This window comes from Vulpes lagopus, chromosome 1 (assembly GCF_018345385.1).
Source record: "Vulpes lagopus strain Blue_001 chromosome 1, ASM1834538v1, whole genome shotgun sequence".
Lineage (NCBI taxonomy): Eukaryota > Metazoa > Chordata > Mammalia > Carnivora > Canidae > Vulpes > Vulpes lagopus.
In genome coordinates this window covers 161835009-161849589 of record NC_054824.1, presented here as the reverse complement: position 1 = coordinate 161849589, position 14581 = coordinate 161835009, and the positions used below count along the sequence as shown (strand labels likewise).

At 49.3% G+C, this 14581-nt stretch overlaps 1 protein-coding gene across 1 annotated transcript in view; it reads right to left on the bottom strand.

The window, feature by feature from the left end:
- The window catches only part of TNN (tenascin N), a 55055-nt gene extending 40728 nt beyond the window's left edge, over positions 1-14327 (bottom strand). Inside the window, exons 1-5 of the mRNA XM_041761393.1 lie at positions 13922-14327; positions 12966-13247; positions 12147-12410; positions 8340-8525; positions 7035-7124 (exon numbers count right to left, since the gene is read on the bottom strand). Coding sequence (XP_041617327.1) covers positions 7035-7124; positions 8340-8525; positions 12147-12410; positions 12966-13247; positions 13922-14327 — 1228 coding nt within the window. The remainder of the gene's footprint in view (positions 1-7034; positions 7125-8339; positions 8526-12146; positions 12411-12965; positions 13248-13921) is intronic.
- Between the last annotated feature and the right edge of the window lie 254 nt (positions 14328-14581).

Here is a 14581-nt window from a genome sequence, read left to right as displayed (position 1 = left end):
TTGGTGTGCTGATGGAAGGGGGAATCTGGACACAGAGCCAGACACACACACACACACACACACACACGCACAGACGATGATAGGAAGACACATAAGGAGTAGCGAGCCATGTGGCTGGAATGCTACATCTATAGAACAAAGATCATCAAGGATGGCCAACAAACAATAGAAGCTAGAGGAGGTGAAGAATGATTTCTCCCTAAAATTGTCAAAGAGAGCACAGCCCTGCAGACACCTTGATTTCAGACTTCCAGCCTCCACAACTGGGAGACAATACATTTTACTCTTTTAAACCACCCAGTTTTTGGTTCTTTGCTACAGCAGCCCTAAGATACTAATATAGTTGACCCCTGAACACTGCAGAAATTAGGCTCCTTGACTCTTCTGCTCAGTTGAAAAGCCACGTGTAACTTCTGGCTTGCTAAAAACTTGGACTCATAAACTACTGTTGACCAGAAGCCTCACCAGTAGTCTCACACATTTGAGTGACAGATATCATGCATGTTATATGCATCATATACTGTATTCTCACAATAATGCCTCTTTTTTCTTAGTTTTTGTCCAGGATTTATAGGCTATGTGGTTTGTGAGTTTTTCCCAATCATCACGAATCTCAAAATATTTTTCCAATATATTTATTGGAAACAATCTATAGGGCACCTGGATGGCTCAGTGGCTGAATGTCTACATTTGGCTCAGGTCATGATCCCGGAGTCCTGGGATTGAGTTCTACATCAGGCTCCCTGCAGGGAGCCTGCTTCTTTCTCTGCTATGTCTCTCCATCTCTGTGTCTCTCATGAATAAATAAATAAATAAATTTTTTAAATAAAGGAAAGAAAACAATCTGCATATGAGTGGACCAGTGCAGTTCTAATCCATGTTGCTTAAGGGTCAACTGCAGAAGCAATGAACAGAATAAAGACACTACTATGGAACTTATATTTTCCTGAAGGAGAAGATGATAAACAAGTGGTGATGGCACTAGCAAGCCCAATCAGGCAAGAGAGAGGATTAGAAAATGCTGAACAAAAGATATCTATGAGCTTAGACAGGGAGGTGATGTCTAAGAGCTGTCTTTCTGAGAAGGCAACATTCAGACAGAGACTGAAATGAAATGAGGTAGTGGGCCATATACAGTCCAGAAATCTCATTCTAGGCAGAAGGAGCAGCAAGTGCAAAGGCTCTGCTCCACATATTCAGGGAGCAGCAAGAGGCCAAAGTGTCTGGACAGTCAGCGAGGGGGCTTGAGCGGCTAGGGGTGAGGCCAGGGAGGTTAACAGAACAGTGGACTGTGGACAGCCTCCAACTGTGGCTTTTACACTGAATGAAGTAAGAAGCTTCTGGGCAGTTGGCACAGAAGAATGGCATGATCTGATCTGCTTTATCAAAGGATCCCTCTGGCTGCCAGAGAGAATACAGGCAAGGTAGTAAGTCGAGAGAAGAAGTCCCCTGGGAAGCCACCTCAATGGCATGAGAAGACAGGGATGTGAACCAGTGTGGCAGAGATGGAAGTCATGAGAAAGACTGAAATTGGGGAAATTCCAAATGTAAACTTATCAGAATCTGCTGATAGAATTGATGTGGGATACAAATCCATCCTTCCATCTATCCATGTTGGTTGAGGTCCTGAGCAATCTGCAGAATGGGGTGACCATTTACAGAGATGGAGAGATCTGAGGGAGGGCAGAGTTTGCAGTAGAAGGGGGGGTGAGGTAGGGCCAAGAATTTGCACATGGGCACTCTAAGTGCTAGAGCCAAGATGTGAACCATTCCTATCCGTCAAAGACTGCATCTCCACTTTGTTTGTCCTGAGCAGCACTATCACCAGCCTTTTCTTATGGAAATAAGAACAATAAATAAATAAAAATCAAGAGTGACCTGAAAGGTACCTGCAATCTGAGTCTAGCAGCAGCAGGGGATTGGAGCTCGAAGTGACAACTGGAACAAGGAAACAGTCTTACATCATTGCTTTTGGGAGATGGGGCAGGCATACCTCATAGTAGAGCAGGCAGTGACCATGTCCCGGGCCTCTGGAGGCTCCAGCAGGCTCAGGGGACAGTGTACACAAGAGAGAGAACTCACTCCCCACCCAATTCCCCTTTCTGCGCAAAGCATGGTTTTGCACATGACAGGAGGGAATGAAGAGAGCCTCCGAAGGTCCAAAGGTAACATGTCAATCTGGGAAACCAGGGTGGTCTTGGGAATGGGGACATTTAGAATGGGAAGTGACAATGGGGGGAAAAGAGGTCAGGAACACCCTACAGTCCTGCCTCCCAAAGTCCTTGGTCCTCATCATCTCCAAAGTGACCCAAATCTATACAACCCATGGTCCCAGCAGTGCCCCCCACCACCCCTGCCTGGCCCAGATCAGTGCTTGGCACCATAGCTGCAGGACCCACAGTACAGGCCTATGCCTTGTGGGGTCAGGAACGTCTGTGTGTGGAGCCCTCTCAAGATCCACCATGCCCATATGAGTGTAACCAGCCTTGATGCATCTTGTTCCCTCAACAGCCTCAGAGCACTCGAGGAATGGAGAAAAGCTAGGGAAGGCATCTCGGCTATGAAGAATAAGAAGGTAGGAAGGAAAAATAGGATCCTCCCATGCCAGGGTTCTGGAGACCTAGCCCAGAGAGGAGATGTGACTTTTCCAAGGTCATAAAGCCAGTCAGAGGCCTGGCCAGCTTGATACTCAGGACTCTGCCCTTTCTCTCAATCCCTAACAGCAACACCCTGAGCCAGAAGGAGGGTCTTCAGGGAGCTGCTCCTTTCTATGATAAATCTAAGGATGGGAACCAGATGCCAAGTCACAGAAGCAGGAGGACAGCCTCAGTGATGGGACTCCAGTGATGGGCCACATGGCTGGAAGAAGCCAGCTTAGCAAGACCAAAGCCTCCCTGTCTGCCAAGAAGGGATGTGGAGATCATAAACAGTTTTTCCATGGAACAAAGCCTTCCAGGAGCTGCAGACGCTGACTGAATCATAGATGAGTCACAATGGGAGCCACAGAGAGGAGACAGGCTCTCCTTCCGAGGCCCCAACTTCTTTCCCACCTGCCAGACACCAAAAGCCCTGGTAGGACCTTTCTTTGGGCCATTCAAGGTAAGAGAGATTTAAGACAAGACTTGGGAGGTAGACTTTTGAGTTGCATGTGTAAGACCAAAGGGCATCCCTACCTCCAAAGATCTGATTTGCCAAAATGAGTGTGCGGAAGAAGCTAATTAAGAGCTCTGGGCACATCAGGAAAGTATTCTTTATGATGAGATTCACCACTAGGCTGGGTAGGGCATGGCTGTCCGAGGTCCAAAGTCTGAGCTAGAACACCAGCCTCACATGTCCCTGCTACAGCCCATGGCAACAGGCATTGGGAATAGCTTTCTCCATTCATAGTGGCTACTTCTGAACCACCCAGTTGGTTTAATGGAAAATGGCACAGCCAGGATCTAAAATCTACCAGGATATGGGCTTGGGGGCAAAGATGGGGGGATAGGGCCTTATGCCCCTAGTTTGAAAGTGAGTTCCTGGTAGATAAGGCCTTCTTCGGACTCCGGTAGCCATGTGTCCCATCATCTCACTGCTTTAGGCCTCCCCTACTGCTTTCAGTGTGGTAATAAAACTATTCCAAAGGCATTATTTATAGATAATGCACTTAGAGATCAACCTCTCTCTACCTGTTCTCCTCCAGCTTTGCTTCTGGAAAGGTTGTGATTTGACCTCAAGCAAACCCACATTCAAAAGCCATCCACTAGTTCACCCTGACTCTCCTAAACTTTGTGGGCTTCCATTTTCTCACCTGTAAGATGGGAATAATAATGCTTATAATGCTGTTATAAGGACCAAAGATAATATTTATGAAGTCCCACAGTACCTAGAATATAGGGGATATTCAAATGATGAAGATCATAATTATTTTTCAGCCACTGGGTGTATGTGGGTGGCTGTGTGTGAGGCAGGAGCACTGAATGTTGGCAGGAGTTCATCTTGAAACATGAAGGAGTGTAAGAAGGAAAGTTTTAGGGGCTGGGCCATTACAAATGCAGCAGTGTGTGTGGAAAGCAGTAAAAGGTGAAAAAGATCCTAAGAGAGGCCGAATTGCTATTTCACAGCATTGTCAAAAGGAAAAATTCTAAGAAAATTGTTAATACGTGAATATGCTAGGCTGTATGTTCTGCTGTTCAGAGGAGCTTGTGAAATTACAACAAAACAAGCAGTCCTTTGTTCTGGACTCACCACAGAAAACATGAATCACAGGAGTTATTAAAAGACTTATAATAATGTAAAAAAAAGGGGGGGGGACTTTTAACTCATTTAGTCCAACCTTTCCTTTGACGGATGGAGAAACTGAGGACAAAGCGGTAGCATCACCTCTTATTTAGTGGTCTGCCCTTCTTGTCATTGGAGGTGAGGTGGCTGTGAGGGCTCAGCGGCCAAGTCCAGGGACATTCCCCCTGAAGACACTGGTCTGGCTGGTGCTGGCCCCTCTGAAGTTGACCTGCTTCTAAAGCTTTGCCTTTCTGGAAGATGCTTCAATGCACTTTGAGTGTCTTAACAGGGTGAGGATTTTCAATTGACCCCTTCCCTTTCATGGATTAGTTCCACTGAGTGACTTGTTAAATGGAAAATACCTGAACTGTGTCATTTCCTCCCTGCACGTGGTTATGCTATTCTAATACGTTTCAGTGTCTTTTTCCATCTCAGGCAATGCAAAATATTTGGAGAAAAGCGAGATTCTTTCCCCCAGCCCCCCCTCCCCTTAAATTAATGAACAGTCTAGCCAGGTTTAAGAGTGTTTCCTGACCTCAGAAGTGATTGTGTCTTTTTTTTATGTTTGTAGGACACATGACACAAATTTATTTGCTTTCCAATAAAATATCCCATCCTGCTTTTAGATGATAATTGACAATAAAAACGCTTCTTGAGTGCTCACATTCTAGTCGGGATAACATACTTGAAAGGTTAACTAGCAATTCAAGGCCATGTGTGATTAAATGCTCTAAAAATTCCAAGACAAAAATGGTTGCTATTTAATGTGGTCCCACAAGGCCTCGGCAGAGAGGCTAAGGTTGGAGCTGAGCCTGGAAGGATGAGTGATCTTACTGCTATGAGCCCCCAAAGGGCAAGGACCAGGACTTTTCATCTTTGGAAGAATCTAAAGGGACCATGTCTCTAGTGCTCAGACAGTACTCTGCAATTACTTTTTGTTGAATTAATTGATAGCTCGAATTAATTGAATTCCTGATTGAATTAATGGATAGCTAGAGATAACCATGGAGGCTTTCCTAGGCTGGAGTCACAACATGAACAAACCCATAATGGAGAGATAAATCTTCAGTGTTGAGAAACCCGAAGAACAGGGGTGCCTGGGTGGCCCAGTCAGTTGAGCATCCAACTCTTGATCCCAGCTCAGGTCTTGATCTCAGGGTCATGAGTTCAAGTACCATGTTTGGCTCCATTTTGGGGATGGAGCCTACTTAAAAAAATAAAAAAAAAAAAGGAAAGGAAAAAGAAGAAACCCCAAGAACAGGACAGCAGCAGGAAGGCTTCCCTTTGGGAAGTAGTAGTGAAGTGAACCACAGCCCAGGATGGCCTGCTCCACTGAGGCCAAGGTAACAGGAGTTCTGCATTATCCTAAAGCAATGAGGAGTCCCAGAAAATTTTTATTTAGGAGGTAAACAGTATGAGAATTAACCAGAAACAATGGGTAAAAAGGTAAAAGTGGGAGACACTTTAGTTTTGGGTCCACTGAAGCGGATATCCTAGGTGCATATCCCAGCTCTGTCATTTCTTGCCTGGGCAATCCAGAGTTTAACTTCTCACTGGTTTGTTTGTTGGTTGTTGTTTTTTTTTTTTTTTAATGTGACTTAGAAATAATAGTAGGACCTACCACATAGTTACAGTGAGAGCTAAATGAGATAATTTACGTGAAGTACTTAGTATAATGCCTGACGCCTAGGAGGCTCTCAATTAATTCACAGCTAACAAGAAAGCCACCGAAAGCCTCGCCATCTTCCACCCCGCTGAAAGTTTTCACCAGTCCACCACTTGGGCAGGCTGCACAGTCTGTATCGTCTCGTTCCTAAATGAAGTTGTATCTTATCCTTCCCAACTGTCTGACTCTAACTTTCACACTACAGATATGCGATCTGTCAGGCAACCGAAATAGCAAATTCAATTCTTGCACCCATCTCACCACCCTGGCCAGCTCCTGCCAGGACCAAATTGAAAAGAACTAAAATGCTTTTTAAGGAAGTCTCCAAATCCAAAGATCCCTTCTTGGCTAGCATCAAGGATTAGCCTTCCCCCAGTGGCATTATCATCTAGCTCACCAGTTCCCAACTGGGGCTGGCAGGAGCCCAGTCACTGCAGGAGATACACCATTCCATACGGACTTGAACACTGGCTCAAAACTCAAAGTTATACATGGACTCTCTTGTATATATGACTATAGGGATTTTGGATTCTTTTCTGATTCATAACTTGCAAATCTATCGTCAAATGTTACTGATTTACAACATTTGTCATTATGTGTTTTTGCAATCCACAGATGTTAAATATACCACTGCTCCCATGTGAGAGCCTTTAAAAATCTTTTGACATTTTCCAGCAGAGTGCCTGAGTGCAATCATCAGGAAAAAACACAAGAATGATGAGAAAAAAATTATAAATCACCCATCGCAGGTAATACGGAGTTATGTGCCTAGGTCCAAGATAATGAATCAAAATAATCCAGTGATTATTAAATTATTATTTAAAAAAATAAACCAGTGATAAAGGCTAATAAGATAAGCAGAAAAGTATCAGAAATGGCCTTTCCTCTTGACTCTAAGATCCTGGGGGAGATTTTCAATGGTGAGAAACACTTTCAATAGGAAAAGTTTACTTCCCCTCCTCTGCCCCACAAAATAGATGTCAGGACACACAGAGAGAATCTCGCTGCACACAAATCCCAGAGATTTTATCCAGAGAGGAGTCAGCCAAGAAAAATAACTGAAAGCAAACTTGAGAAATGTTCATGGTGCCTCTAAAATAGCTCCTACCTGTCCTGCCATTCAGGAGAATCGGCTTGCCCTCCAGTTCTCCTTTCATGGGCACCACGGTGATCCTATACTCTGTCCCAGGCTGCAGACCTGCAAACAAACAGCCAAGGTCAGTGAGTGCAGGCTCCAGACCCTCTCCCCCAACCCTGCTCTCCCCCAGGATTTCCCTTGTGAGGGGAGGGGAGGGGCTATGCCTCTCACCTGAAGATTAATCTAAGGCGGAGAAAGAGTGGCAGGACCAGTGGGACACCAGGCATCGTGGAGGGGCTTATGGGGGCGGGAGTGGGGGGCCAGAGTGGATGAGGTCAAGTTAAGGGAGCTCCTTTCTTGGGCCACCAAACACTGATTTCCCAATTTAACTTACAGCCCAAATGGTTTTATGCCAACGATCCTTCCTTTCCCCCCACCAAAAGTTTCCTTCTGTCTCATTGTAATAATTAGCCTAACTGTATTCCATTATTTTCTTCTTTGCTTTGCCTTTTTTGTTTTTGTTTGTTATTTCTCTGTGGCAGTGGTTTGAAGGACTGTCCTTTGTGATGCAGATATCCAGCCTGCGGCAAAGGACAAGCCAAGAGCAGCATGTGGCAGGCACACACACTGCTCCCCACTCTGCAAACACTGGGAATCCAAGATGCCCTTTCAAGATGGAACTCACAGAGTGGACCGCAGAATGAGGCCCCAGAGAAGGACATCACCATAGAACCAATAAGCCTCAGGGTCCCCTCCCCTGCATGGGCCACTTCCAAGGGTATTCACTTGGGTATTCAAGATTGTGTATCATTTCCCTTAAAGGAAGCTAAATTCTATAGCTTCAGGAGTCACAAAATGTGATCCCAACCTGAACGGCCCTGCTTCCTAAACAGCCATTCAATTTCTGGCTCTCAGCAGATAACTAGAACCTCCCCACCCAGGCCTCCCAGCATGACTCCTTCCATGCAGCATGCTAAATAAATCGGCCTCTCTCTCTCTCTCTCATTCACACACACACACACACACACACACACACACACACACACACACACTTCTTCCAAAAGGAATGTCTGTGCCAGCATATCCACCCTGAGACACAGACAGGGTTTTCCAAGAGCACACTGGGCTTATAATCGATTGCCCGGGTGCTCTGAGATTCCAGAGTCAGCTCTGGGATGCTAGAGCACAGTGTGAAGGCCTACAGAATGGGCTCTTATCCAGGACTTTCAGGGTCAGAGTTCAAGTGATTCCTTAGGGTCCCAGGACTTCCTGTGTACACTGTCCCCACCTCAGCATCCACAGCAAACATCTCACATCCCCAGTGTTGGCTCTTACCAGTGATGTCATATCGGCTCTTGGGGTCACTGCTCTTGGGCACAGTGACCTCGGCCACCTCCTGTCCTGTCAGGGGGCCATACTGCAGCTTGTAGTAGTCTACCTCAGTCGGGGGGTTTTCCCATTCCACATCCAGAGAGTTCTCAGTCTCATCTGTCACCCATGCGGTGCCAAGCACAGCAAGATCTAGGGCAGGGGCCAGGGAGAACAAAAGAAAGCAGTGAAGGGCAGAGGTCCAGCAGGTCTGTAACAGGCCACTGGCTACCGGTCAGCGCCCTCTCATGACACACTGAGAACATGCTTCAGCCCAGGACACCATCCTTGACAGGTGTCTTAAAACTACCATAGTAGCAAAAAAAAAAACTGTTGGCTCTCATATTACCCACAGAGGACAGACTATCTTCTGCGAAAGCCTCCTCTCTCCCATCCCATCCCATCCCATTGGATGCCACACTGCCCTCCCTGTCCAAGCTGCCATGGGCCACGCCCTGGACCATACCTCTCCAGCCAATCATCCAAACTGCCAGGCTTAGGGGTCAGGCTGCTCCGAATGAAACACACCCTTTAGCTGCAGAATGCTGCCCTCAAAGACTCAACCCCAGTATGAGAAGCGCAGCTTCTCCCACGTAAAGTATGGGAAACACATCTGAAATTTTCTGGAGTATGATACTGGTAACAGGGACGCCTGGGTGGCTCAGTGGTTGAGCGTCTGCCTTTGCTTTAGGGTATGATCCCAGGGTTCCAGGATCGAGTCCAGCATCGAGTTCACAGCAGGGAGTCTGCTTCTCCCTCTACCTAGGTCTCTGTCTCTCTCTGTGTGTCTCTCATGAATAAATAGATAATACCAATAATACAACCAGTCTCTTCCTTCGTCTCCCAAATTACAGCTCCTTCCTCGCTGCTCAAACTCTCCTGTGAGGACTGACCATAGGCAAAACTATAAAATAGGTGAATTTTAACTTGGTCCTTCTGAGTATCTTTCCTGCACCTCCGACCACAGTTTAGACCTGGTGATCTCAGCTGCCCAGCCTGTCCAGCCTGCAGAGGAGAGTTACTTTACTCATTTATTCATAGTCAAGTATTATTAATGGCTAAATGTTTGCCCCCCACAATTAATGGCTAAATGATGTGGCTCCAAGGGAAGCAGTTTTCGGTAGCAGCTGGAGAAGAGGGACTGAATCTTTGAGAGCACGCTGCATTCAATGGCCATATCCCCGTGTGGATGTCATCTGACCTGAATTTTGGAACAGAGAAGATGAGACCCTAGGTTCCCAGCCTTGCCCCTTCCTTGGTTACCTGCCCACCTTCACCACCTTGATGATGTTCCCTAGGTATTTCCTAGGCTGACTGACCACTTGTCAAGGACATGGGACAGAGAATCCATGCCTCAGGCAGGGGGTAAACTCTGTGTTCCAAGGCCCCTCAGTTCAGAATGTTTCTGACTCACTCTGTTATGAACAAAGAACAGAGCCTTTTCTCTGAAGAATCCGCCCCCCCTGCCCCTACACCTACTGGCTTCCATCTGCAAGCCTCCAGGTCCTCCCTTCAAAGATGGGAATTCCTTGAGGGAACAGGTCAAGAGGTGACCTGTCCTAGACAGCTCACAAATGAAAAAGCAGAGACTTAATGAAAATATTCAAGATTATTATGGGGATAAGGATCTCTCGGACTGAGGATCCCCCGAGGAACAAGTAGAATGGGTTTAACATGAATCAGATGAGACAGAAAGACAAGCTCTCAGTTGCAAGCTTTTACAAGTCCCTAGAGCAGAAGCCCAGAGGGGTTACTAAGACTTTCAGAACAGATGTCTCTGCTCTTCATTGGGAGGCGTTGGGCACTGGCCTGTCTGAAGAGAGAGGCAGTCACAGACAAAGAGGGGAGAAAGAGAAAAGCACCCCCATGGTGGAGAGCTGGCCTGGGTCAGTTTGGGTGTGCTCCCATTGAACATAAACGATTTCACAGAACATCAACATCTGACAAGCCCCTGTGTAGCCACGATAGCTCAAGACAAAACAGGGCCATTCTGTAATCGTGTCTGAATACAGGTAAAAACATGAACACTGTCCAAACCACAAAAACAACTAAATATCCTCTCTCTTGACCAATAGGAGTAACTACTCCTTCTTTACTGATGCTGGTTTTAGCCTCCCTCTAGTCTGCTCTTTCTAGATAAGGTTCACTAAGTTACAGTCATAGAGTTGACTCTCCTTCCTGATAACGTGCATGCCAAAGCAAAGCCTACGGCCTACCTTCCCCTAAATCACCTAACCCAAGCCCCAGTTCTACCCCAGTCCTTTCTAACAACGCTCTTACTGAGACACCCATGATGTGTTGTCCTACACTCCAACAGTCAATAAACCTAACCCACCTAACTCGAGGGGTATCCTGGGCAGTCTATGGCTGGAGGGGATTGGGAGAGGCAATCACAAATTGTACTGCCAGGATGAGGGGGCCCTCATGGTCCTTTCCAACATGGAGTAATCCCCATCCCCACCACCACACAGGATAGGCAGCCTGATGTTTCTGCAGAGACAGCTATGTGCCCAAAAGCCCATCCATCTGGGTCTCCCTGGATCTCTCCCCAAGAGTTTAGTGAAGGGTGGAGGCAACTGATTTTTATTAGCATCTAGAACAGTGCCTGGTACACAGTAGATGTGCAGTAAAATGAGTGAATGCATGGATCCAAAGCAATCAAATAACTAGGTTTCTCCAAGCTCTTGAAGATCTAAGCTGCTTTAAGAACTTTCTCATGAGAGGGATGCCTGGGTGGCTCAGCAGCTGGGCACCTGCCCTTGGCTCAGGGCATGATCCTGGAGTCCCTGAATCGAGTTCATGTCAGGGTCCCTGCATGGAGCCTGCTTCTCCCTCTGCCTGTGTCTCTGCCTCTCTCTTTGTGTCTTTCGTGAATAAATAAATAAAATCTTAAAAAAAAAAAAAAAAAGAACTTTCATGAGAAAATAAGAATTTCTAAACAGTAAGCAGTGAGGCTTGTCTTTCCAAAACCTTTTGGTAACATTTGGTGGTACACCAGGGACTCTGTCCCTCCAGATCCATCCCCTGTCCTGCTGTGTGTCCCAGATTACGACCTCTATGAATTGTGTTAGTCAGATCCCCTTGCCCTCTGGCTTCTTGTTACAGCCAGTGAGTTACCAGAAGCTCAGAGGGCAGGATAGAAAGTCAGGCAACTGACCTCCTTCCCTCCCTCCCAGTGAGGTCATGGTGGAATGCCTACATCTGTACCAAAAGTACCTCCTCAGGCAGCCCTCTCCTAAAGCTGTTTTTGGGTCTGAGACCCAATTTCCATCCCTGCCCCTTCAGAATGGGGCGGGTCCCCACTGATGCTAGTCCTAGAGCATTGTACCCACCAAATCCTACCCATTCATGCCTCTTCACTAAACCATCTTCAATTACGCTGTTCACTCTCTTTCCTGCAGAGATGTGTCAGATACAGGTGGCAAATCTTCACCCACCCCAACTCAAACCTGCTGAGTGGCCTCAAAGGCTCAGAGGGCCTGTGTGTGTGTGGCTGCAGGGCAATCAGGCCTTATTGATCTCGGGGGTAGAAAATACCCCTTGAGCCCCAATCCAGTAGGCTCTATCACTGACTTGGAGGAGCTGACAGAAGGGAGCAAGGACTGAGTTTTTTCTCCAGAAACTAGGATTGCAGTGGCTGTGTTTTTCAACCCCAAATTAGGACAATGCTCCGGAGGAGCAGAAGGGTATTTGTGGGGACAATGTAAGAAAACATTTAAAATGGGGCCTTTCCTGGGAAACCCCAGGCATCCTGCCACTTCCTCACTCCCTCACCTGTGGTGGCAAGCAGATGCTGTGGGCTGCTGGAAACTTCTTTCTTAACGTTGCGCAGGGTAACTATGTACTTGGTTCCAGGCTGCAAACCAAGGATCTCATAGCTGTGCTGCTCCTTGGGCACCTGGATCTGCTTCCCAGAGAGCTCCTGCCCCAGAGGGTAGTAGCTGAGGAGGTAGTGGTCCACCTCACTGGAGGGCTCCCAGCTCACCAGCAGGGAATTCTCGGTGCTCTTGAGTAGCTGCAAGCCCTGGGGAGCCACCACTGGATGCGGAACAGGAAGAGGTGTGAAGAGGGTGGGGAAACAGGGACAAAGATGCATCACCAACGTGGAGTCACCGACTATATAGTATTGTGCCAGCCAAATCCTGCCCCTTCATTCATCCACCCACCTGCGGTGGCAGGTGTAGGGCACACAGCGCCTGTGTAGGGCCCAGCTCTGGACAGGCCCCCCCCCCCCAACCCTCCGCGGGCAGTTACAGGGCTGGCTGTTAGCACCGACTCAGACATCCCCAGACACACGCACAGATGCACGCACAGCTGGATCAGATCGCAGACGGCCACTGGTCCTCAAGCCTGCAGCGTCAGTATCATCTGGGACTCGTTGCTACTGCAACTCCTCGGGCCCCACCCCGACGCCCTGCCTCCCACACGGACCCAGCCATCTGTGCTTCCCGAGCCCTGCAGGGCTTCCCACGACGCCGGGGGTTGGGGGGGGTGGGGGGTGGAGGCCGGGTCCTCGCGCAGGAGCCCGCGTGTCCACCGCTAAAGGTGCGGGCGCGGGGGCCGGGAAAGGAGCTGGGGGGGCGGGGCTCGCACCCTGCGCGCAGTCCAGGCCGCCGAAGCCCTCCTCGCAGTAGCACTCGCCCGTGTCGCAGAAGCCGTGGCCGCTGCAGTCGCCGGGGCAGCGCCGCTCGCTGCAGTCCTCGGACGTGAAGTCCTCGTGGCACCTGCACACGCCGCGCACGCACACGCCGTGGCCGCTGCAGGCCCCGGGGCAGGCGGGCCGCTCGCACGCCGCGCCCTCCCAGCCCTCGTCGCAGCGGCAGCCGCAGGTGTCGGGCGACAGGCTCCCGTGGCCGCTGCAGGGGGGGCTCGCACCTGCCGCCAGGGGAGAGCGGAGAGCGGGCTGGGGTGCGGGCGCCGCGCGGGCCTCCCCGCCCCCCGCGCCCCCCGCGCCCCCCGCGCCCCCGCTGGGTCCTGGCAGGACGCGTTCTCTGAAGGAGGGCAGGGCCCGGGACCGGACGAAGACAGGGCGCTGCCCCTTCCCACCTGAGCCAGACTCGGACCGAGCTCCCGCCCCCCCTTCCCCACTGCTGCTTCCCTCCCAGGAGAGACTGGATCCCCTGGTCCCTCAGCACCCACAGGCGGAAACCCAGGAGTCCAGACTCACTTTGGGAGTCCCCGGCCCCTGTCTCCTGAGGCCTGCGGGTACTTCCTGCAGCTACTGCCAAGGACAAGACCCCCCCCCCACCCCGAGAAAACCCAGAGTGAGGTGGGAGCACCCCAGGCTCATGGGAAACATCTGACCCATAGAAGGGGCCCATCACTTGTCTGTTGAGGGCACCTGGGTGGCTCAGCGGTTGAGCTTCTGCCTTTGGCTCAGGTGGTGATCCCAGGGTCCCAGGATTGAGTCCCTCATCAGGCTCCCCACAGGAGGCCTCTTCTCCCTCTGCCTATGTCTCTGCCTCTCTCTCTGTGTCTCTCATGACTAAATAAGTAAAATCTTAAAAGATATTAATAATTGTTGAATGAATACCAGGTGGCAAGCTCACCAGCAGCTCCTTGGCAGCAGCGCTGGACGTTACACTGCTCCTTCACCTCCGCCATCTCTTCCTCCAGCTTCTTCACCCGGGCCAGGAGGTCTTGGACGCTGCCTGCCAGCTCACAGTCCTTCTGTGGTGTCTGCAGGCGGATGTTGTGCCTAAAGATGATGTTCTGTTCCTCAGCCTCCCCGGGAACCAGGAGTGAGGCCCCATCATCACTAAGGGGCTGAGGGTCAGTTTCCACCTGGACCAGAGCAGACTTGGGCACGTCGATCTTGTAGGTGTGACTGACCGTGACCTGTTGCTCCTTGTCACTGCAGCCCTGAGGCTCGAGAGTGGCTGGGGCTGATGCCACCAAAAGCATAGAGCCAAGTAGGAGCCCCAGGGGGAAGCAGAATGTCCCCTGGAGACCCATCCTCAGGAGCAGACCCTCTAGGAGACCTGTATCCAGAAAAGATGCAAAAGACAAACCATGGATATTTGCTGATGGAAATTGGCCTTTTGAGTAGATTCTAGGAGCCCACAGGAGGCTGAGAAACCAGCAGAAATATTTCACCCTGTGGCTCCTGAGGATCTAAACTAAATTTTTTGTTTCTTCTCACACACTACCCATTCCTGCCTCCTGTCCTACTGTGACCGGGCTTCGATTCCCCCCATCCCTAATCTATA